The following is a 23999-nucleotide window of genomic DNA, read 5'->3' as shown; positions in this document are numbered from 1 at the left end:
TAATGAACCTGTCCAACTTTTTTCATTTCTATTCCATCAAAAGTCAAAAAGTGATTTCCTCTAGTGCTAGTCTGTTCACATACATGAGAGTGTATTTGTTTTGATTTTTAAGCATTTAACTTTCAATCCATCTGGAATTTTTTGGAGAGTATGGTGGAGGGTGTGGGTCTTTTTAATATTCTCATTATTGATATTCTTATATACCAAGGGTCTCAAATTGGTTACGAACAGATTTCAATGTCGCCTTTCTCGACCCCTGGCCATCTTGGCGGCTGCTCTTGATTGGGGGTGTCCCGCACCCAAGGCAGGGAGATGGTGGCTGCAAAGAAGAAGAAAAAGTCACTGGAGTCACTCAACTCTGGGCTCCAACTCGTTATGAAAAGTGGAAAGTATGTGCTGGGGTACAAGCTGACTTTGAAAATGATCAGACGAGGCAAAGCGAAACTGGTCATCCTCGCCAACTGCCCAGCCTTGAAGAAATCTGAAATAGAGTATTATGCCATGTTGGCCAAAACTGGTGTTCATCACTACAGTGGTAATAATATTGAATTGGGCAGAGTGTGTGGAAAATACTACAGAGTATACACAATGGCTATCATTGATCCAGGTGATTCTGATATTATTAAAAGCATGCCGGCACAGACTAGTGAAAGATAAATCATGCACAATTTTTCTTTAATAAAACTGGCCAGAGCTTGTTTTTAAACAAACAAACAAACAAAAGATTTTAATGTCTGCTAGGAAAAATTCTTCTCATGACTCCTTTTGAACCTAGAATACTCTTTGATGTTCTTGCCCATTTATTTTTCCACATAAAATAAAAATTACGTGAATTCTATGAACCATTTTCTTTCTAATCAGTGGCTGGTCACCTGAATCCAATAATGTCATGTCCTGTTCTGAGTTGAGGCTGAGTTGCAGCCCTGGTAAGTCTCAGTCTACCTCAGTTTTACTCCTGTCTCTTCAGGATTTTTGGCAGAAATCCCCCTGATGAGTCCAGAATTCTAATCCTTGTCTCACAAGATTTTGGAAGGCTCTGTTCTGCTTGCAGAAGTTTTCTGCTTCTGTTTTTAGAACTCTAGACTCGTGCATCCCCAGATGTTCTTGAAGGGACCTCCCAAATCTCCTGCCATAGCTCTGCTGATCTGTCTCCCAGCTCTGCTGATCTGGGCTTCCCTGGGTGCGAGCCCTGGGATCATCAGCCTCGGGCCCACGCCCAGAATCAGCAACTAACACCTGGGTGAAGTGGCTGCAGAAGTCAGCCCTCCCTCTCCAAGATTCTCCCTTTCTGGAGTCTCAGCCCCTCCGGTTCTCTCTCGTTGACTCAGCAGCTCTCCTCTGCCTGAAAATAGATGATTTCTCTATTTTGTTTCAATTTTCTGGCTGTTTTAGGTATGAGGGCTGGTCTGTCACAGTCTAATCCAACTCAGTTGGAAATAAGTTCATTTCATCTTAAACATTTTCATTGTATCTTCTTATATTTTAAAACCAAAAAAGTTTCTAATTGAGATATATATTTAAAAAAAACAACCCACCATGCCACTTCACACCTACCAGGATAACTAAATCAAAAAAGGCAGACAATAATAAGTGTTATCTAGGATGTGGAGAAAGTGCAACACTCATACGTTGCTGATGAGATATTAAATGATACAACCACTTAGTAAAACAGTTTTGCAGTCCCTCAGAAAGTTAGCGTTTACTACATGATCCACAAATTTCACTCCCAAGTAGGTACCTATTCAAGAGTGAAACATATGTCCACACAAAAGCTTGTACACATATGCTATAGACAAAATCTTTGTGTCCCTCCAAAATTCATAAAGCCCTAATCTTCAATGTGATGGTATTTGAAGTTGGGGTCAGATGGGAGGTAATTAGGTTTAGATGACATAATGAGGATAGAGCCCCCGATGGGATTAGTGCCCTTATGTGAAGATGAAGAGAACAGATCTCTCTGTCTCTCTCTTTCTCTCTCTCCACTATGTGAGGAAATAGCAAGAAGGGGTCATCTACAAATCAGGGAAAGGGCTCTCAAGAAGAACCCAATCATGCTGGCATCCTGACCTCAGATTTCCAGCCTCCAGAACTGTAAGAAATTAATGTTTGTTTTTTCAACCACTCAGTCCATGGTATTTGTCATAGCAGCCCAAGCTGACTGAGACAACAAATATTCATAGAAGCTTTATTCACAGCAGTCAAAAATTAAACAATCCATAATCTCCAAAATATACAAATAGCTCATGCAGCTTAATATCAAAAAAACAAACAACCCAATCAAAAAATGGGTGGAAGACCTAAATAGATATTTCTCCAAAGAAGACATATAGATGGCCAAGAGGCACATGAAAAGATGCTCAACATCACTAATTATTAGAGAAATGCAAATCAAAACTACAATGAGGTATCATCTCACACCGGTGAGAATGGCCATCATCAAAAAAATCTACAAACAATAAATGCTGGAGAGGGTGTGGAGAAAAGGGAAACCTCTTGCACTGTTGGTGGGAATGTAAATTGATACAGCCACTATGGAGAACAGTATGGAGGTTCCTTAAAAAACTAAAAATAGAATTACCATATGACCCAGCAATCCCACTACTGGGCATATACCCAGAGAAAACCATAATTCAAAAAGACACACGTACCCCAGTGTTCACTGCAGCACTATTTACAATAGCCAGGTCATAGAAGCAACCTAAATGCCCATTGACAGACGAATGGGTAAAGATGTGGTACATATATACAATGGAATATTACTCCACATAAAAAGGAACGAAACTGGGTCATTTGTAGAGACATGGATGGGCCTAGAGAGTGTCATACAGAGTGAAGTAAGTCAGAAAGAGAAAAACAAATATTGTATATTAACTCGTATATGTGGAATCTAGAAAAATGGTACAGATGAACCTGTTTACAAGGCAGAAATAGAGACACAGACATAGCGAACAAACGTATGGATACCAAGGGGGGAAAGGGGAGGTGGGATGAACTGGGAGATTGGGATTGACATATATATGTATATATGTATAAAATAGATACATATATGTATAAAATAGATAACTAATGAGAACCTGCTGTATAGCACAGGGAACTCCACTGTACAGTAGAAACTAACACGATATTGTAAAACAACTCTACCCCAACAATTAAAAAAATTAAACAATCCAAATGTCCATCATAAATGAATGGGTAAATAAAATGTGGTATATCCATACAATAGAGTATTATTTGGCAATAAAAAGTAACAAAGTTCTGATACATTCTACAACATGAATGAACCTTATTTGATCACTGTGGTTCTACTTATATGACACTCTGAAACTATAGGGACCAAAATCTGACCAGTGTTTGCCAGGGGCTCACCTGGAGTGAAGAGGTTGATTACAAAGGGGCTGGTGGGAATCTGGGGGAGTGTTGAAGTTCTTTTATATGTTTGTATCTTGTGGTTGTTACACAATTGTATACACTTCTCAAGAGCCACAGAACTATATACTAAACAGTATGAATCTGCTGTATGTAACTTATACCTTAATTTTTAGAAATACAGGAAAAGTCAATTAGTTAAATAATTAGTTAAAAGATATAGTGAATGAGAAAAGCTCATTTACAACAGCAAGAAAAAAGATAAAACATATAGAAACAAACTTAAGAAATTTCTATGTAAAAAAGCATGAACACTCTTTAAAGACACAAAAGTAGATCTGAACAAACGAAATGGTGAGAACACCTCAACACCATCTCAAGATGTCAGCTCTCTGCAACTTAATATACAAGTTTAATGCAATTCAAATAAAAATCCCAGCGAGCTTTTTTTTTTGACATTGGTCATAAATCAGAAGCCTATCCTAAAGTTCATAAGGAAAGAAAAGTACACAAGAATATGGAGGAGAACATTGAGATGGAAGAGCTCTGTAGGGGGACTAGTCCTGACTTTAACATATATACAAAGCGGCTCTAAAACAGATGAATAAACAGGTCAATGGAGCAGTCAGTGGAACAGAAGTTCCAGAACAGCCAAACTACACCTAAAACTCTAGTATATGATAAATAAAGGTGGTATCTCAAGTTACCGAGGCAGTGATAATCTTTTTAATAAATGCTGTTTGGATTTAAGTATTACCAGAGATAAAAATATGGATACCCATTCAGAAAAAAAGATAAAATTAGATCCATTTCTCAAAACATACACAGGAATACACAGGAAACATACACAGGAAGTTTATTAAGGAATAAACTTCAAATGGATCAGAGATCTAAATGTAAGAAATAAAGCATTACGAATAAAAAAAAAAGCATGGGGAGACTATAACCTACATGTGATGTAGGGGAAAGCTTTTAAAATGTGACTAAAAGTCCAGATGCAATAAAATGAAAGAGTAAATTTTACTATATAAAAATAAAAAACGTTTGCCTGGCAAAAAAAAAAAAGCCACAATAAGCAAACTCAAAAGACAAATGACAAAATGAGAGGAAATATTCATAGGATACATCACAAAAAATGACTAATATCCCTAACTTATAAGGAAAGTTTAAAATTTGAGGGGAAAGAGACCAAAAATGCTATGGAAGAGACTACGCACAACTCTCCTCTCCCAGGACAAGCCAGGGTGGTGAGCACCTACCCCACGACAGGTGTAGAAGGACCGAGGCCTCTGCACCGCTTTGCCCACTACGAGGCAGAGCGTCGCGCGTGCGCAGGACGCCTGGTGGGACAGCAGGATCTCCCCTTACTCCCCGCCCCCCTGGAGCCCCTCACTATCCAACCTGAGGAAAAGCGCCAGGAAGAGGACGGGATCCCTGGCTCCTGGTGGAACTCTAGCTCATGGCCTTCAGTCTTTTTGGGCTGAGGAAGTACAACTTGGAGGTCAGTTCTTCAAAGGGTCGGGGGCCCCAGCACCCCAGGACGCTTAGACCAGCAGCGGCGGGGGCGCAGGCGCAGCCCTCCTCAGCTCTGCTCATCTGCCCGCACTGTCGGGCCCTGCCCCACCCAGCAGGCTGTGCCTTGATCTTCTTTCGCTTTCTTTTCTTTACCCGCCCCCCCCCCACCCCGGTACGCAGGCCTCTCACTGCTGTGGCCTCCCCCGTTGCGGAGCACAGGCTCCGGACGCGCAGGCGCAACGGACATGGCTCACGGGCCCAGCCGCTAAGCGGCATGTGGGATCTTCCCTGCCCGGGGCACGAATCCGTGTCCCCTGCATCGGCAGGCGGACTCTCAACCACTGCGCCACCAGGGAAGCCCTCGCTTTCTTTTCTATGAAAATCGCTTATAGTTGTTTTACGATTATGTCACCTTTTTGGGACAGATGTTGCTGTTAGACAAATTCTGGGGTCAAAATCCTGGACTCTATAATTCATTAGTTGTGTAGACTCAGTCAACTGCATCTGTACGATGGGCAGAGCTGTAACTACTTCATGATGTTGTCATGAGGTTTAAATGAGATAATGTCTGTAGAGTGCCTCGCATATTTTATTTTAAAAAATCAATATTAGTTCCCATTTCTGCTGGGCAACCCATTTCTACCCCACCCCACTTTCCCTACACACTCATCCTCAGAAAAATACACTGGATCCTTTGCATGCCCCCTAAGACAGGGATAGAATCAGGTGTCCCTCTGACCTGACATTATTTAATGTCATTCAGCCAACATGTAGTGAAGGCCCTGGCATCGTGTTAAGATTATAAAGATGATTTAGACATGGATCCCTTCTCTCTGGGGTAAGTGTATTAGTAAGGGGAAAGAAAAGCAAAAAGAAAGAATACACATTTACTTGCTGTATCTTGAAAGGTCCTGGCAGGATGTAGATGGTATACTCAAAATGGGTAAGTGGATTTTGATATCACATCTGCATTAATAGAGATATGTGTAATATATTAGGAAACCAGAGAAAAAGTGGTTCATAATTTGGAGACAAATTAGAAAGAAAGTTTCTATACAAGTGGCATTTGAGTAAGAACTTGAGAGATGAAGAGGAGATTTGTAAGAGGAGAATGAGGTGCTAGGCCATGAGAGGGAGAGAGAGCAAGAGAGAGTGAGAGCACACCCTTGTGTGCAGAGCAAAGGCCAGAAGAATAAAAGTATAGACTGTGGTTTGGAAGAGTTGGTAGTCTGGTGTGAGTGGACCATTAGTGGCTTGGCGGGGAGGAAGGGACATGAGGTAAGCAAAGTAGAATGAAAAATACTTGACGGCCATGCTGTGGAGTTTGAACTTTATTTTCTAGGTCAGTGTCCTCAAAATGTGGTTCCCAGACCAGCAGTATCAGCATCATCTGGGACCTTGTTAGGAATAAAGATTTGGGGGCACAACCTCACATCTACTGGGTCAGAAACTCTGGGGGTGGGTCCTAGCAATCTGTGTTTTACTGAGCCCTCCAGATGATCTGACACGAGATCAGGTTTGAGAAGCACTGCTCTAGACATCAGGGAGTCACTAAAGGCACTTCATCAGAGGAGTTATGCAGTTGGAGCTGTTTTTTCAAAAGATAGTTTGAGGTGGGAGGAAGAAGGGGGAAGGGGACAGAGTCTTTAGGGGGCATTCCAGTGATTCTGGTGAGGGAACTAGGAAGATGCCAACTGGACAGTGAGCTTTGAAATGTGGGAGAGGCAGGACTGGTGACAATAGATTTGTGGGGTATGGGTGTGGACAAAGAATGTCACCTGCCATTTCAGTGAAGAAAGGATGTTTTGGCTCTGAAGCCATCAAACACTGCAGCTGTCTTCCCCCACCCCTGACCCCCACAGTGCACCCCAAGGGGAATTCAGGGTGGAGAAAAAGAGGATACTGGCTCTAGATAGTGAAGACGCATAGTTTAGTGCTTTTCTATGTATATGCCTTATTGAAATTATTCCTTTGATATGCATCTTAACTTGCAAAGCAGTGGCACAGGATGGGGTAAGGGGTGAGAACCCAAGGTATTGCATAGCATTTTATCTTAGTTTGTTTGTTCTCACCTTCACTGACCTGATGTGTACCTCCCCAACAAATTGTTAGCATCTTACTCTTTGCCTAGGGCTCTGTGTTTTAGAGGCTGCAAGTCTCAATTAATAGAAAAGGAAATAGTGCCCAACTCCCATATGGAAATCAAGGCAAAAACAGTACTAAACCAAAAGATAAGTGTAAGGAAGTCCAACAAAAGTTTGGTTTTTCTCCTAATGGCTGCTTTGATGCTATCTGTGATGTTGTGATTTATAATAAGAATATATGTTTGGTCTTCATCCCCATTTCTGGCACTGAGCTCCTAAAACCCTTGAAATTTCCGCAGTGACGAGAGTGAAAAGGGTTCTTTTGTTATGTTAATGAGGTGACTTTTGGGAAGCACCTAAGGTTGGGGGCTGTTTGCCAGAGAAACCAACCGTGATTAGAGGGTTGGAACTTTCAGTCCAGGGAGAGGAGAGGGACTGGAGATTGAGTCCAATCACCAATGACCAACGACTTAATCAGTCATGTCTATGTTTTTAAGCCTACATAAAAATCCAAAAGGATGGGGTTTGAAGAGCTTCTGGGTTTCAGTTCACTTGGAGATTTGGGGAGAGTGGCTGTTGTCCAACTGAAGTTCGTGTGCCAGATGCACAGTGAGGCCAAACAAACTGAAATGTTGGAGTTTGGAATGGAGAAAGGTTTATTGCAGGGCCAAGAAAGGAGAATGGACGGCTCACCCTCAAAAGACCAAATTCCCTGATGGTTTTTGGGGAAGAGTTTTTATAGGCAAAATTGGGTTGGGGAGAGAGCTGCAGGGTGTGTGACCTCCCTCTGATGGTTTGGTGGGGAGGTAACTGGGTGGTGTTCCTGGAATCTCAATCATCAGCTGTCTGGTTCCAACCAGTCTGAAGTCCACATGCTTGTTTTCAGCCTGAAGTTACCATCCTCCACCTGGGTGGGGACCTTAGTTCCTCTAGAAGAACTCAGAGGTGATAAAAGAAATTTTCACATGTTGAGGTAAAGGGAAGTCATTCTGGCTTATGCATGAGTTAACTTGAATTTTATGCTAACTAGAATAGCCGGTTTGTGGCCTATCAAACATACACTGTACATCTGCTTTAATTATTAAAGAAAAGGGTGCATTGACCAGAAGTAAAGAATGTCCATGTTAAAAATAAAGATTAAATGCCTCCCTTCCTGGGATGCCAATGCTGGTACTCCTTTGATGATGAGAATACCTTCCCAGGTGCAAAGGCCATACTACTTGCTGTGTACGTCCTGATGTTTTTTGGGGTTTTTTTGTTTTTGTTTTTGAAACCTTGAAGGAATGTATCCCTGACTTGTTTGATGTTCTTTGTTCTGACAAGACATAAAACTGTGCTGAAAACCATGCTTCTCCAGAGCAGGTCTCAAGAGTTATCTGAGAGGCTGTCTTCTGGGCTATAGCCCTCAGTTTGGCTCAGATAAAACTCTTTTCTATTCCTATTATAAATTGTTTACTGATTATTTTTGTGGACAGAGATATGTATCAGATCGTTATGTATGCCCCTTGAGGAGGAACCAGGAGCCTGCCCATTGCTGCATTATTGCTTCTTGACTGCCTTTCCTTTGTTTCTGCATTCCCTCACTCCTCTAATTAGTAACTGTTTGAATCTGCCCTTTGGAACTCAGGGAAGGTCTAGGAGGCTGAAACCTTTTCCCTACAAACAAGAAATGGGGGAAACGGAAATGCTTTCATACCCAGAAGAGCCCCACAGGGTTCTGCTCGGTTTCGTGGCACACCTGGAAAAGGCATGGAAGCTCCATGGAGCTTTCCCCATATGCATCTCTTCCATCTGACTGTTCCCGAGTTATATCATTTTATAGTAAACCAGTAATCTAGTGAGTAACCTGGTTTCCTGAGTTCTGTGAGCTGCTCTAGCAAATTACTTGAACCCAAGGAGGGGGTCATGGGAACCTCTGATTTTATAGCCATTGGGTCAGAAGCACAAGAACAATCTGGACTTGCAATTGGCACCTGAACTGGAGGGCAGTCTTGTGGGGCTGAGCCCTTACCTCTGGAATCTGATGCTATCCCCAGGTAGAAAGTGTCAGAATTGAGTTGAATTGTAGGACACTCAGCTGGTGTTGGATTGCTTCGATGTATGGGGGAAAATCCCACACATTGAAATTGGATGCAGAAACTTACTATCTTTAGGGAGACATCAAATATCTCAATATTACTTGTAATTCTCTTTTTTTTTTTGGAGAAAAAGGTGCCTTAATTTGCTGGGGCCTAGTGAGCCAGTTCAGTAATCCAGCACTAATGCTAAAAAGGTGAAACAAAAACTCTTGCAGCAAGGAGGGGCAAGTGTAGTTTGATGGGTTATAATGTAGAAGGAGAGAAGTGATGAAACCTGCAGCCTACCTTTACCTTTGTAGTAACCTATGTGTTAAGGAGGAAAAATACTAAGAAATGTGATTTTTACAGCTGAACGTGGCAGCAGTGAAGTCAACAGTAAAGTTCTATTGTGATACTATTTAGCAAAAGCTACACACAAAATCAAGCAAAGACATCTGCCCACATGGTATGTTGTACACTGTATGTATTGTAGGAAACACCCAGAATCTAAACCTAAGGAAGAAGAAGTGGGAAGGAACGCAATCTGTTTCTAAAATGGATATAACTTTATTTATAGCAGATACCAATGATAATACCTTCTACAGAGCAAAAGCAGTAATCCGAAGGCTCACCAACCACACCATGAAACTTGCATACACATTGCAATCAAGGATCCAGACCTTAGCAGGGACCAAACTTTTGCTTTTTTGAAGCAAATTTAGCTAAAATATCCATAGATACAAAACAATCATAACTCTAAGAATTTAGTGAATCACCAAAAACTAAATGTCTAATCTGATTTTTTTTAAAAAGACATATCATTTACCTTAAACTTCCTCAACTCTCTGGACAAAGAAAAAGATTCTGGGTTTTTAAGTTCTTCAAACAGGAACTCCTCAGAGGAAATCTGCTTTGAGCACTGTGCAGGAATCCATTTCTGAGAGCAGCTCAGAATAATGGGGAGTCCTCAGCCTCCTCCATGGAGGAAAAGACCCCTGTAGGAGACAGTACAGCTCTAGGGCACAGAAGCCTTGGAGCCAGACTAACTCCTTTGAATCCCAGAACTTCTGCTTATTAATTATGTGATCTTTGTCAAGGTACTTATCCTCTCTTTGCATGTTTTCTCAGTTATGAAACGGGGATGCCAATAGTATCAATCACACAGATATAAAGCTCTCATAAAGGGGACAAAATAAGTATACGATATTAACTATTACTGTCTGACCAAAAAAACTGTGTGTACACGTATCTTTAGGAAAAGAAAATGACATCTCTTTCATCATTTTTGGAGAGAGGCTGGGACATGGATAATGAGATAGTTTGCTATTAAAACTTTCTTCTGACTTGAGGAACCATTTAAAAGTAAATTTTGACATGTCCGTATTCTTTATGGTAGGCACGACTCTAGCCTTTTCTCTGTCCAGACAATTTTAGGGAGACATATTTTAAGGGAGAAAGCATGACGTGGTTGGACTTAGCAAAAGGGAGGAAAAGGGTTTTTTCTCATTTTTCTCATGAGAGTCTGTGGAGATTCCTGTGATTTATCTGTTAAAACTGCAAGCGGGGTATACATAAAAGTACAATAGGGCTTCCCTGGTGGTGCAGTGAGAGTTCGCCTGACGATGCAGGGGACACGGGTTTGTGCCCCGGTCCGGGAAGATCCCACATGCCGCGGAGCGGCTGGGCCCGTGAGCCATGGCCGCTGAGCCTGCGCGTCCGGAGCCTGTGCACCGCAACGGGAGAGGCCACAACAGTGAGAGGCCCGCGTACCGCAAAAAAAAAAAAAAGAAAACGTACAGTTATATCCAGAGGGAAAAATGTTCAGAGATGGGTAGCATTACTAGGGCAGGGGAAGTGCACACCATATGGCAGGTTATAGGAATCAGCAGGGAGCAAGGACAAAGTTAGAGGCCGGTCAGAGTTCAGAGATCATGAGTTCTGGAGTAAGAAACTCCATTTCCCAAATAAGTGGTGAGGACTCCAGAGCTGTCTTCCTTACTCCTGCCTCTGCCAAAGATTTAGGGAACATGTTTCTCTGCGGGGTTACTAGCAACTTGAGTCAGGCAGCAAACATTTATTAAGCACCAACTGTTCACCAGGCTCTGTGTTGTCAAAAATAATAGCCTTATTCCCTTTATTACCAAGGTTGCTCAGTCTCTGTCCTGGCCACTCCTCTGGCCATGGTGCAGGGAGGTTAACGTCGGTCTCTAATTTTCCATAACCAAAGCCCTCCTCCCTCCCGACCACCCTTCACGTTAAGGTTTTACTTTTAGGGGAGGGATCAAAGAGCAAACAGACAAAACTGAGGGACTACCCGAGAGATGGCAATAAAAGGAGGATCCACTGACAGCTGGTACTTCAGCTGAACAACACAGATGATTTCAGATCCACAGCACTCCACCCCTCTAGCCTCCACAAAGATGACACGAGAATGAGGCACACTACCTCTGCAGCAAGATTACACAGATCTTCCAGAAAATGTAACACTCCAGAAATGACAGACCAGCAGATTCTTACACAAGGCACTTCTTCTTTTTTTTTTTTCTGGCTGTGCAGCCAGGATTTTAGTTCCCCAACCGCAGGATCGAACCTGTGCCCCCTGCAGTGGAAGCGCTCAGAGTCTTAACCCCTGTACCGCCGGGGAATTCCCCACAAACCACTTCTTGAGATGAAACAATTTTAACGGTGTTTTTACATAAGGATTTAGATTAGAATTTACTCTGCTTCTTCAACTGTGCCTTTTGCAAGCTTGGCTCAACTTATCCTTCCAATACCCTTCTTACTCAATTCCTTTATCCTTCAGCTCCTGTTTGACGCGTTTCAGATAGCCAGGATCAGGGTAGCCATACCTGCAGAAGAAAAAGGCCCTTAGCTTCATCACAGATGGTTTTAAAGAATCTGTACAGTAGGTCCCTGGCATTAGCATTCAGTGTTGCAAGTATTCACAAGCAATCCTGAAGGCTGATTTGTAAGTGTGCTGCCGTGAGTCATTTCGCTAGTGAGCAGGCCTAGCTGTCTGCCCAGGATCTGCATTCCAACAAGACTTTAATTTTCAGCTCATGGTAAGCAATGACTCTTATAAGGTTATAATATACTATATTTTTAGGGATGGTAATCATTTTGCTACAGGAAGATTTTCAAATTTGGGAAATTAAGCCTTAAGATGTATTCCCTCTTGAATATTAAGGGTCTGAGGTATTCTATCTGAAGTTCATAAACAGCAATTGGAATGCCCATAATACAACTTCCATCCCCATTAAGTAAGACTTTTTCTAGAGTTCTGTTAGCCAAGTGAATTTAGGATCTCTATGGACTCATGGGAGGGGAGGGTAGAAGAAAGGGTGATCTTAAAAGAAGACAAAGTAAATAACATTCCTAGGATCTACCCTTCAAATAGACATGAAACCCCAAATTAAATCACCTTAGATACCATTCATCTTGGATTCTGAAGATCTGCTGCCCACTGATGCAAAATTTATTAACTGTATGACACTTTGTGGTTGGGAGGGTAGAAGGTCATACGAAGCAATCTCTCTGTCTTTGAGATTATCACCCCAGATGAGCATCTGTCAAAACACGGCATCCAATCCCACTGCTAGAAACTGTCTCCTTGCAGTCACATCCTCAAATTGCCATGTTTTACGACCTCTAAATTCTGTTTAGCAGCCATTCTGTTTCAAAAGCTTCTCACCTTTCTGGTCCCCCAAACCTGGACGTTTTGTGGTGGATATCATTCCACGTAATGACATCTGAGACTCCTAATACTCGAGAGTCTCCCACTGTGAAAATCAGTTTTTGGTCAAAGGCCCTACGAAGCAGATGCAAAACCTCTTTTCCTTCCTCGTTATCAGGCAAGTATGCAGTTCGACATATTCCAGAAAATCTCTTTCCTGGGTTTGGGTGCTCTTTCTATATGAAGGCAAGAAAATGTCACATGAAAACATTGTGTCAGAATTTTACTAGATGTGTAGATGTGTTCATATGCATATAGAACAAACAAAAACCAACAAAAGTATTCAAGGTTTGCTCACGTTCCCCATAGAATTCATATTTCTCCTCTTTCCCCAAGTTCATGCTGGGAACACTATCCACCTTCCTGACTTCCCCCACTCCAGCGCACAATCACCACCCACCCTTTCTCTGCCTTAATAGACACAAAAGATACCTAAATTATAAGTAAACATTGTTACCGTTATCAGCATTTAAAATCCTTGCATATGACCATGGAGGTAACTACCTGGGAAATCCACTGTCTAATTGGTAACAGAACAGTCCCTGTTGCTCTGGTAATCCCAGCACACTGGAAAGAAACCCATGGACCTCAGAAACACTTACTGTTTGTATGCCTCCTTCAATTCTGTAAGTAATCACAATGGTGCCATAGGATTCATAACCTGGAAGTGAGTCTCTTTTGAAACTGACACTCATGTTTCCATCTGGCTGATTCCCTTTCTGGACACCATAGGAAGTTTGGCACAGAGGACAGACTGGCTTATATGACAAGGCTTTGTTGATACAAGGGCTGCAGAAATCATGCTTGCACTTTGGGAGCACTTGTCTGTTACTAATGGTGTTCAAACAGATGGTACATATGTCCTTTTCCTTGTCCACTTCTGACACCTCAGAACTGGTAGAGTGCTGCAATGTTGGTGAAGCTGTTTCTGAATCATTACTATCAGTGTCCGTGGGTGTTTCACTCCATTTCTCTCTACCTAATGGAGACATTCTCCCTCTGTTTAAGACATACTGTTTTGCCTTTGTAAGGTGATTTGGCAACCCAATCAAAGTCACTGACTCTTGATTTAGCACAAAGTCTATATCTGGATGCCTTTTTCGAAAGTCATCAGAGAACTTGGTCCCACGTAAGTGCTTTCTCTCCTTGCCCAAAAGTTTCAGCAAAAGAACTTCTCTCATAATCTGACCTGAGACATGTTGATAGGCGTCAATGAAACCTGAATAAGCATGCACAGACAGATCTAACTCCTTGGTTTTAGGTTCAAATAGAATGCAGGTTTTCTGACTTGTTCCCAAAACCTTACTTTGAGTGTCGTACTTCTTTTCTATCTGTGATATCTCCTGCAGTAACTCTGCTTCTAAAAGCTTATAGTGAGCCGTGTCAACCTCAATTCCATTCATCATGTGCTTGGGAGTCGATATTTTCACAGGTGCCTTGACAAGACTTTCAGAGATTTCTGAGGCAAGAAAATGTTTGGCAGCTGAAATGTCATATGCGGTCCCAAGGAGAGTTAATTCTCCTCCTTTCTCCTTTACAAGGAGCTTTGTAAACTGGTGATTTAATTCCTGTTTGATTTTGTGTGCCTGCTTACTGTCTGCCAGAGTAACACATTCCTGCTTCAGAGTCTCCACACTCTTCTGAAATTCTCTGACAAAAGACTCGCGAGCTGCTCTGAGGTTACCTGATTGACTTGAGGTGAAGTCTAAATAGACCACATTCGGAGAACTCTGCTGAGTTTTAATTTTTGTACCAAACGTTTTCTCTATTGAGTATATTTTATCAGGGCAGATGTATGTGAAGTATTCAAAGAAAGCCAAGGGAACTTCAAAACGGTTGCTTTTTTCTTCCGACCTGGTTTTTGGTTCAGAGGGAGAAACACAGCTGTTCCCGTCCTGCTGATGGAGTGGCTCCCTCTCTGTTGTCAAAGGGGAAGATTCTCGTTTCTGCTCCTTTTCTAGGAGTTGTTCACTCAAGAAGCCATGTATTTTTTCAATATCTCTGAAGTCACCACGCACTTTCTCAATTCCTTCATGGCCCTTCACTCGCTCAACACTGGGGCAGAGAATGGCGATGTGTTCCCTCTGCTCTTTAGAGAACAGGTGACAGTTCAGTTCAGCTGTGACAGTAAGAAAGATCTGAAATTTTAAAAGGGAACAAATAAAATCTATTAGACATCCAGGTCTACGTTCCTCTCAGGAGAATGTCTAGAGACTAGAGAAATAACCACTGTGACTTCTTTCCAATCCTTTTTGCAAAGCATGCAATGTATTACAACCCAGAGGCACCCAGCCCTGTCTGTACATTAGAATGGCCTGGGGAGGAAAAAAAAAAACAAACACCCAAGGCCCAAGCACATCTCCAGAGATTCTGATGTAAATGTAGAGCCCGGGCACTAACATTTTTAAAAGTTCCATGGACAGGAAGTCCGGATTCTAGAGCTGCCACTCTTGCTTTGACCTTGGGGAGTAGGGCAGAGGGAAGGCACTTCGTTCGACTTTCTGGGTAAATTGCTGTGTCTCTCACTGAAGAGTGTAAGCCTGGGAGGGAGCCATAAATCTGAGGATGATGTTTTTTCCTATTATTGTTTTTTCTCTTCTGCCCTCGTCCTTCTTTCTTTTTTTCTCTTTTTAAAAAACAAAACAAAACTAACCCCCTAACTGCATGCAATGTTGCTGGGCCCTCTAAACCCTGGCCTTTAGAGGCTCAAGTATAAGACAAACACCAGATTAGGTGAAAAAGGACAGAGGCAAATTGAATGTAATATAAAAGCAAGATTTCTAATGTTTTGTTCTCCCTCGAGGTCTTTGCACAAGCTATTTCCTCTGCATATAACATCCTTCCTCTAGATCTTCAGAATGTTTCCTGAATCCAGCCACTTCTCACACCTCCATCAGGACCACCAGAGTCCAAGCCATTGTCACCTTGCGCCTGGTTCACTGCAACCCCTCCTAACTGGACTCTGACCCTCCACTTCAGCCTCTTCCTAGATTCTGTTCTCCACACAGCAGCCAGAGTGATCCTGCAGAAATGTGAATCAGATCACTCTATTCCCCTGCTTAAAACCATCTAAGGAATCTCCTAACATTTAAGTTAAAATCCAAAGTCCTAACCTTCATCCCTCAAAGACCTGACTTCTAGGTACCTCTCCAAGTTCCTCTCTCACTCTCTATCTTGCTCTCTGCCCTCCAGCCACGCTAGTCTCTCTCTTTGAAGCTCTTGGGCTCAGGATGTGAGCTCCTGTCTGGATGTGTGTGGGGAGGGGGGGAGGGGGGGTGTCAGCTTTACACTTGTTTTTTTCCCTCTGCCTAGAAACTTCTTCCCCTAGAAATCCACTTAACTAGCTCCCTTACTTCATTTGTGTCTCTACTCAGAGGTCACCTCATTTGAGAGGTTTTTCCTGACATCCTATTTAAAATAGTAGCTCTGTTACTATCATTTATCCTGCTTTATTCTTCTTCCTAGCAGATATTTAACACTGGCAGATATTTTATTCCGTATCTATATGTTTACTATTATTGTCTGGTTCCCTCACTAGAATGTAAGGTCCCTGAGGGCAGGGTCTGCTGTGCTCCTGGCTGATCTCCAGCTCCTGTGACAGTGCCTGGCACACAGTAGGCAGTCCAATGACTCTGCATGGCTGGCCCCTGCTCATCATTCAAGCCTCAGGCCAAATGTCACCTCCTCAGAGACTCTGACTTCTAGTTGGAAATAACACAGATTCCTTCTCCTTCCTTGCCCTGGCCCTGTCAAGCTCTAAGGCGAAACCCCATTATATTTTCTCCTTAGCACGTATCACTCTCTGAAATGGTTTTATTTATTTTGTTTTCTTGTTTATTGTCTTTCTATGTACCTCTCCCCAGCAGGGACCTGTCTGTTGTGTTCACCTCTGTGTCCCAATGTCTACAACAGTGCCAGGCTCATAATAAATCCTCAGCAAATGGTCCTTGGACTGGGGAGTTAGCTGCAGGAACATACCTAGCTCCTTCAATACTCACCTTCTGGACACAGGAATCCACAGCGCTAGAAATGTCCTTTTCATTTGGATGCTTCTCACCAGGTCTTGCCCCTTTTCGTGACTGTGTCAAAGAAGACATCCTGGTGTTCTCTACTGCATTGTCATTGGGTTCCAGGAATATAGCCACAGGTTGGTTGTCAACCACAATTTGGTGCTTTCCTTTCTTCAACACTCCCTCCTTACCTTCAGTGGAGACATTAAATATATACATACACATAGAAATGGGAGCAATTTCAAATAATCCTCTTACTCATGCATCTGTACCTTGCCCCAACAACCCTCCCAGTAAGGGCTGCTCCCTGCATATCCTGGAATGGTGGGTTGGTGATAAGGTGAGGGAGCTATTCAAAACTCTAAAGTAGGCAGCTTAAGTTCTACTGTAGAAAGGAAAGCTTAATGATAATGGAATATCGTCCACTCATTAAAAGTCATGTTCCTGAAACTGTTGCCAGTTCCCCATTTCCCTGACATTCATTATGAGTTAAGTGAAAACAGCAGGAATCAGAAGTGTAGACTCAGTTTTAGAACTACTATGTGTTTACCCACATTCAGAGGAAAAGGCTGGGAGGAAATATATCAAAATGTTCACATTGTTTCTCTCCAGGTGGTTTTCTTTATTCTTTTCTCCCTTTTCCATAGTGAGCATATATAACTTTTCGAATTCTCAAAAACAAATCAGTGGAATAATTATGTAAAACATAAAAGTGAAATTCCTAAGTGACAAGGGCTGACAGGCGTCTGGGGGTGGCAAGCGTGTTCTGAGAGCTGAGACATAGGAGTCACGGCGAGGAGACTGCGAAGTATCAACTTTAAGGCACAGTCGGCCCAGGTCAGAGACTGGGCACTTGTGAGCTCTGTCCTACTCTCTGGGTTTGCGCCTCTTGCCAGCAGGACCCCCAGGTTCCTGTCCCCCACCAGACTTTCTCCCGCCCTCTCTCCTAGGTCAGCTTGAACTGGGTCTGCATGGAGCCCCCCACCCCTCCCCTCTTCCCAAGGACGGTGGTTGCCCCCCAGCCCGGGCCCGCAGCTCACTCGCCCTATGCAAGAACTGCACCCGGAAGGTGTCCGCGTTGGGGTCGTTGCGGTCCCGGGCCTGCACGGTGCACTCCCCGCCGCCCGACTCCCGGCTCTGGAAGTACTTTTCCAGCTTCCATGGTAGGCGGGTGCCGGGATGCGACACCCGCACGAGCAGCGGGGACGGCGGGCAGAGGTTCGAAGCCATGGCTCTCCGCGCGGGGATGACGCCGCGACTCGCGACGCCGCTGTGCCGGGCACTGGCAGGGGGTGCGTCGGGGCCCGCCGCCCTGGAGCGCAAAGTTTCAGTTTCGCTTTCCCGGAGATCTCTCTCGGTTCCCGGCAGAGCCGCACCCGCTCCTCTCTTCGGTGTCCTCCCTGCCGCGGACTGCCGGGTGAGTAGGTCCCGTCCCCTGCTCCCGGGGCGGTGGGGCGCCGAGGCGCCCGGGTCTCCTCTCCTGCGGACTCGGGCGGGGAACGGGCCGGGGAGAAGCGGTCGAGAGACGCGCCCAGGGCCAAGCCTCCCCTGGTGAGGATGGAGGCTGGGCAGATGCTCAAGTCAAAGAAAGTTTCTCCTGAGTTTTTGATTCCTTTTAACTCTTACTGTTGTTACTATTATTTGCAGCTGAAATGTAATACATGTTCTGAATTCAGGTTAAACTTACCTACATTTTTTAAAAATTTGAATTTGTTCACCTGCGTTGTGACACATCACATGTTACCTTCTCTAACGCTATGCTTTAGACTGGCTCTTGGGGCTTTTCTGCTCTCATTTCTCGATTTGGCCAATACAGAACAACTGCATGCTGTGCCCTGTGTACTAGGGAATAAAGGTGAAAGGGGAGGCACCTGACCTCACCTGCTGGTAAGGTGAGGTAGACTTGTGACTAAAAAAGCAAAATCTCTTGAAGGCCTTGATAGGAAGTTTGAAAAAGAATCTTAAAAGAGAGAAGGAGAGGGAGGGATGGGGAGCATCAAAAGCACAGAGACCACTGTATCTGAAGCACAGAGGGGACACTGAGGCCTTGGGAAGCTGTGATGAGTAAGGGAGATGACAGAGGAAGGGTCTAGACCAGTGCTGTCCAATAGAAATATAATGTGAGCTACATATTAATTTTTAAATTTTTGGTAGCTATAATTTTTAAATTACAAACAGATGAAATTAATTTTATGTTATTTAGCTCACTATATCCTAAATTAACCATTAGGCATGTAATCAATGTTAAAAACTTATTAATGACATATTTTACATTCTTTTTTGTCATCCTGAGTCGTTGCAATCCAGTGTTTATCTCACATTTAAATCACCTTTCCGTTGTGATTAGCCGCATTTCAAGTGCTCAAGAGCTACGTGTGGCTAATGACCCACACTGGACAGCACAGTTCTAGACAGTGAAAAGTCTTCAAGATCGGTTAACGAGATATGGAAGGCTCGTAGGCAGGGCAAGCAGGAGAGTGACATGTCAGATGTGCATTTTAGAAAGCTGGTGTTGACAATCACGTGAAGGACACATTTCCATGCAGGGATGAATGGAGGTGGAGAGGCCAGAGGTCAGGTTTTTTGGCACGTGGCTGGTAAGACTGGAAATGGGTGAGTCTTTATGAAGAGCAATTTGGCAGTGCTATCAGAATTATGACTGCATATACATCCCTATTCTGCAGTTCCACTTCTAGGAATTTGTCCCGTTTATTGATTAGCACCTCTGTGAAGTGACCTATGTACTAAGTTGTTCTTTACAGCCTTTTTTTTTTTTTTTTTTTTTGCGGTACGCGGGCCTCTCACTGTTGTGGCCTCTCCCGTTGCGGAGCACAGGCTCCGGACACGCAGGCTCAGCGGCCATGGCTCACAGGCCCAGCCGCTCCGCGGCATGTGGGATTTTCCCAGACCGGGGCACGAACCCATGTCCCCTGCATCGGCAGGCGGACTCTCAACCACTGCGCCACCAGGGAAGCCCCTACAGCCTTTTTTATAATAGTAAAAGATTAGAGGGCTTCCCTGGTGGCAGTGGTTGAGGGTCCGCCTGCCGATGCCGGGGACGCGGGTTCGTGCCCCGGTCCGGGAGGATCCCACGTGCCGCGGAGCGGCTGGGCCCCCGTGAGCCATGGCCGCTGAGCCTGCGCGTCCGGAGCCTGTGCTCCGCGACGGGAGGGGCCGCGGCAGTGAGAGGCCCGCGTACTACAAAAAAAAAAAAAAAGATTAGAAACTCCTTGTGTCCATAAAAGAGGGTACTAGCAGTTGAATAACTTATAGTGCATCTATGCAATGGAATGCAATGGGCAGTAGAAAGAAGGAAGACCCTCTCTGTGTGCCAACATGGAAAGATCTCTAGAATACATTAAATGGAAAAGGGAAGATGCAGAACAGTGTGTGTAACATGCTACCTTTCGAGGATGGGCACAGGCTCTGAAGAGCATTCTGACCAAGGTGAAGTCCCAGAGCTTCCTCCCCCTGAGGGCAAAGACCCAGAGGTGAAGGAGAGTTTGGAGAACATCGAGTAGTGCATTTCGCAGCACTGTAGTTCCGCCGGAGCATTGGGTGTGTAAAGGGGAGGCTGGGAGACTGATATGGCAAAGAGACCCTTGAATGCCAGGCTGAAGAGCTTGATCTTTACCATAGGTGATGGAGTCTGCAGAAGGTTTTGAGCAGAGAGTGCTTTTCAAATAAATGCCTTCTTTGTGAGGAAAAAAAGATGCGTTTGTGTAAAAATGCTTCTGGAAGGACACAGGAGAAGCTAATAACAGTGATTGCCTCTGGGAAGGGAATTTAGTGAGGGGAGTAGGAGGGAGCCTTTTATACTTTCAAAATTTGAACAATTCAAACAATAAAACATAAAATTAAGTACATTTAAATGTTTAAAAAGAATGTATTGCCATAGCTCAGGCAAGGGGCCCTGAGGCCCTGAAGTGAAGTGGTAACAATGGGCAAGGAGGGTAGGGCCGTATCTGAAAGTGATTTAGGTGGACAAGACCCAGTGATGAGTTGAATATGGGACAGAAGAGAAGATTCTAGATTTCTGACTTGAGTGGATAAATGGTGTATCATTTACCAAGTTGTGGCATCTAGGAGATAAAGCATGGATTTTGGAGGGGGTTGGGTGAGGGTAGGTAGCGGTGCGGGGAGTGGAAATGAGGAGACTATGGGTCCAGTTTTGCAGAAGCTGAGTTTGAGGGGACTATGGGACGTTCATGTAGTCTTGAAAAGTGAGGCTTAGGAGAGCCATAGCCTAGAGATACAGATGTGGGAGTCATATTTGCAGCTGGTGAGTTGAAGTCGTGAGAGTGGATGAGATCACCCTTTGAGGGTGTACAGAATGAGCTGAGATGTGCCTCTTGACAAAATCCTGGGACAGTTGACTGAGGCTGAATCCAGGGGAAAGGTCTGTAAAGGCAAAGTGAGAGGTAACAAAAGAACCGAGGGAAGATGGTATAGGAGAAGCCAAAAAGCAGAGCTTCAGGAATCAGAGAATGAAATGAAGAATGAAACTATAGAGAGAGGTCAAATAAAGATTAGGACAGAAGAGAGTCCACTGGGGTTAGCCACGTGGAAGACACTGCGAGCAGTTTCAGAGGAGGCTGGGGCTGAGCTGGGAGTCAGACTGCAGTGGGCTGAGCAGACAGGTGGATGGAGAGTCAGCTCCTTCATGCTGCCCATGAAGAGAAAGGAACATAGTAGGAACCAGTGATGGAAAGCTGGGAAGGCTTTTGTTGCTATTGTTGTTAAAATAAAAGAAGAGATTGAATGTTTTGGACAATACGCTCCTTGTTTTTAATTTCTTTGGGGTTAAAAGAGTGTCATCCGCCACTGTCAAGTCTGTCCCAGAGCCCTTGAAGCCTGGTCTGAACAAGAGTATACCCAGAGAAAACCATAATTCAAAACAACACATGCACCCTATGTTCATATCAGCACTATTTACAATAGCCAGGACATGGAAGCAACCTAAATGTCCACCAACAGAGGAATGGAAAAGAAGATGTGGTACCTATATACATTGGAATATTACTCAGCCATAAAAAGGAACAAAATTGGGTCATTTGTAGAGACGTGGATGGATCCAGAGAGTGTCATACAGAATGAATTAAGTCAGAAAGAGAAAAGCAAATATCGTATCGTAAAGCATATATGTGGAATCTAGAAAAATGGTATAGATGATCTTATTTGCAAAGCAGAAATAGAGACATAGACATAGAGAACAAATGTATGGATCCCAAGGGGGAAAGGGGTGGGGAGGGAGGGCTTGGGAGACGGATTGACACATACACATTATTGATACCATGTATAAAATAGACGGTTTCTGGGAACATGCTGTATAGCACAGGGAACCCTACCTAATATACTGTGGTAACCTAAATGGGAGGGAAGTACAAAAGGGAGGGGATATCTGTATGTGTATGGCTGATTCATGGAGGCTAACACAACATTGTAAAGCAACCATACTCCAATAAAAATTAATAATGAGAAAAAAAGAAAACAAATGCAACATCATCTAAAGAAAAACCCACTGGAAGCCCACAGTGGGAGCAGATGCGGCAGTTTTCCTTCTTTTGTGAAAACAGCAGTGCCCTCTGGAGGCAAAAATGCATCTTCTCCCTGCATTTTTGGATTATACTTGGACTTGCAGCTTTTCCTGACATGTAAGAATAATCCTCCTGCCAACGCAGGTCACACGGGTTTGAGCCCTGGTCCAGAAAGATCCCACATGCTGCGGAGCAACTAAGCCCGTGAGCCACAACTACTGAGCCTGCACTCTAGAGCCCATGAGCCACAACTACTGACCCCAGATGCCTAGAGCCCGTGCTCCGCAACAAGAGAAGCCACTGCATTGAGAAGCCCGCGCACCACAACGAAGAGTAGCCACTGCTGGCCACAACTAGAGAGCCTGTGCGCAGCAATGAAGAATCAACAAAGCCAAAAATAAAATAAATAAATATTACCAAAAAAAAAAAAAAGAAAGAAAGAAAGAATGATGGTGCTCTGATGCTGTAGAGAGTCGCACAAAATTTTCCTATTGTAGAGGCATCAGAAATAATTTCAGAGGCCTAGAGGCAACTATGTGGAAACAAGTGTGGGCAACGGTGTCTTTAAGCATTTTTATTATTATTCTCCTCAAAATTCACAGTCTTTAATTCCTACCTGTTAGAAGGAAAAATTATTAAAATATGTTCTCCCACGGTCTCTGATTTTTATCCAGACAATCCCCTTTCTAATTCGATCAGAGATATTTATCACAAACTCAGTAACGTATGTCCTCCACAGGCATAAGCACAGTTCCCTCTCTTTGGACACCCTCCAGGGGTCTTCACTCACCCATAGGCTGGTTTTTCCTCGTTGCTCTTTGAATGCTGTGCTTAGTTTTACCATTTGGTATCATCATCCTCTTCTAAATATGTAAAAGCCTGCTTCGTCCTTTAAGGCCTGGCTCTAGCCTCACCTTCCTCATAAAGCTTTCCCTGCTGTAGCGCATACAGTTCTTTCCCTTCTTTGAATCTCTCTGTAAAGGATAGAGGGTAAACAGTAACAACAGCAGTGAAAACAATGTGTGCATCTTCACCAAGTGAAATTAAAAATCACTCAAGATCAGAAATCTTGTTTAGTCTTCCTGTTGTGTATTCTCACCAAATTCCCTAAGATGCTCATCATATTACATCCTTCTATTCATTCCTAGAAGGGGGCCACCACATTTGGGAAAGACAAAACAGAGTAAACATTGAAAGACCCCAGAGACCTGGAGGATGGACTTTTCCAAGGTAAAAAGCATAAATGTATATAAGTAATAAACTTTGATCAGCACGTGAATAGTTCTTCCTGTAACAGCAAAAAATCTGGGGTCTTCAGTTACAACTGGTATACTTATTTGGTTTTACTCTCCCAGTAAAAGTTTTCTCCTTGCCCCGTGCGAGAGATGGGGACTCAAGAATATGCTAGTATAATCAACAGAGTCAACATGAGGATGGGTGATTTTTAAAAAAATGTCGCCTCAGTATCATTTTTATTCTCTCTACTCATTCAGCAATCCTGCTTTTGCAGCACGCGGGGAGGAGGAGGATGGAGGAGGAATAAAAATAAGGGACTAGGGAAAAGGCACCTCATTTGTTTATCCTGAAAATTCCACATTCAGGCTTGTATCATGAAGTAAGCAATTGAAAGTGGTAGATGGGGAGGTGTCGCTGATGAGGATCATGTCTCCGTGTTGTTCTGTCTAGAGAAACCCCAC

At 43.6% G+C, this 23999-nt stretch overlaps 2 protein-coding genes and 1 pseudogene across 7 annotated transcripts in view; 2 read left to right on the top strand and 1 right to left on the bottom strand.

The window, feature by feature from the left end:
* Nucleotides 1–312: 312 nt before the first annotated feature.
* On the top strand, nt 313–657 carry LOC112416047 (60S ribosomal protein L30 pseudogene; annotated as a pseudogene).
* Nucleotides 658–9567: 8910 nt separating this feature from the next.
* Nucleotides 9568–18124, bottom strand: DTX3L (deltex E3 ubiquitin ligase 3L). Of its 3 annotated transcripts, none has more exons than XR_003006402.1 (5): nt 17806–18072; nt 16754–16956; nt 13358–14893; nt 12444–12931; nt 9568–11871 (listed from the first exon to the last, which is right to left on the bottom strand). XR_003006402.1 is itself a non-coding variant. In XM_024769202.1 (5 exons), exons 1-5 carry the CDS (start codon nt 17993–17995, stop codon nt 11802–11804), a joined length of 2217 nt encoding a protein of 738 aa, XP_024624970.1. In that variant the 5' UTR covers nt 17996–18124; the 3' UTR covers nt 9568–11801. The 3 variants fall into 3 exon arrangements, 2 of the variants coding, with proteins under 2 accessions (XP_024624970.1, XP_024624969.1); XM_024769202.1 differs by having other exon boundaries at nt 12714–12931; nt 17806–18124; XM_024769201.1 differs by having other exon boundaries at nt 12714–12931; nt 17810–17890.
* The window catches only part of PARP9 (poly(ADP-ribose) polymerase family member 9), a 32752-nt gene continuing 26826 nt past the window's right edge, over nt 18074–23999 (top strand). For 2 of the 4 annotated variants that reach the window (XM_024769199.1, XM_024769196.1), the window contains exons 1-2: nt 18074–18182; nt 23451–23532. In XM_024769199.1, the coding sequence (XP_024624967.1) occupies nt 23518–23532 (15 nt within the window). In that variant the 5' untranslated portion in view covers nt 18074–18182; nt 23451–23517. The remainder of the gene's footprint in view (nt 18183–23450; nt 23533–23999) is intronic. The other 2 variants (XM_024769197.1, XM_024769200.1) reach the window with 2 other exon arrangements.

Source organism: Neophocaena asiaeorientalis, unplaced genomic scaffold (genome assembly GCF_003031525.2).
Source record: "Neophocaena asiaeorientalis asiaeorientalis breed wild unplaced genomic scaffold, Neophocaena_asiaeorientalis_V1.1 scaffold671, whole genome shotgun sequence".
NCBI classification, from domain to species: domain Eukaryota; kingdom Metazoa; phylum Chordata; class Mammalia; order Artiodactyla; family Phocoenidae; genus Neophocaena; species Neophocaena asiaeorientalis.
This window is presented reverse-complemented; position numbering and strand designations above follow the sequence as displayed.

Coding starts and splice junctions, on each gene's coding strand:
- DTX3L (XM_024769202.1), bottom strand. CDS start 17,995: ATGGCTTCGAACCTCTGCCCGCCGTCCCCGCTGCTCGTGCGGGTGTCG. Junction 16,957..17,805: donor GCAGTTCTTGCATAGGGCGA/GTGAGCTGCGGG, acceptor TCTCCACTGAAG/GTAAGGAGGGAGTGTTGAAG. Junction 11,872..12,713: donor AGGTTTGGGGGACCAGAAAG/GTGAGAAGCTTT, acceptor TTTCTTCTGCAG/GTATGGCTACCCTGATCCTG.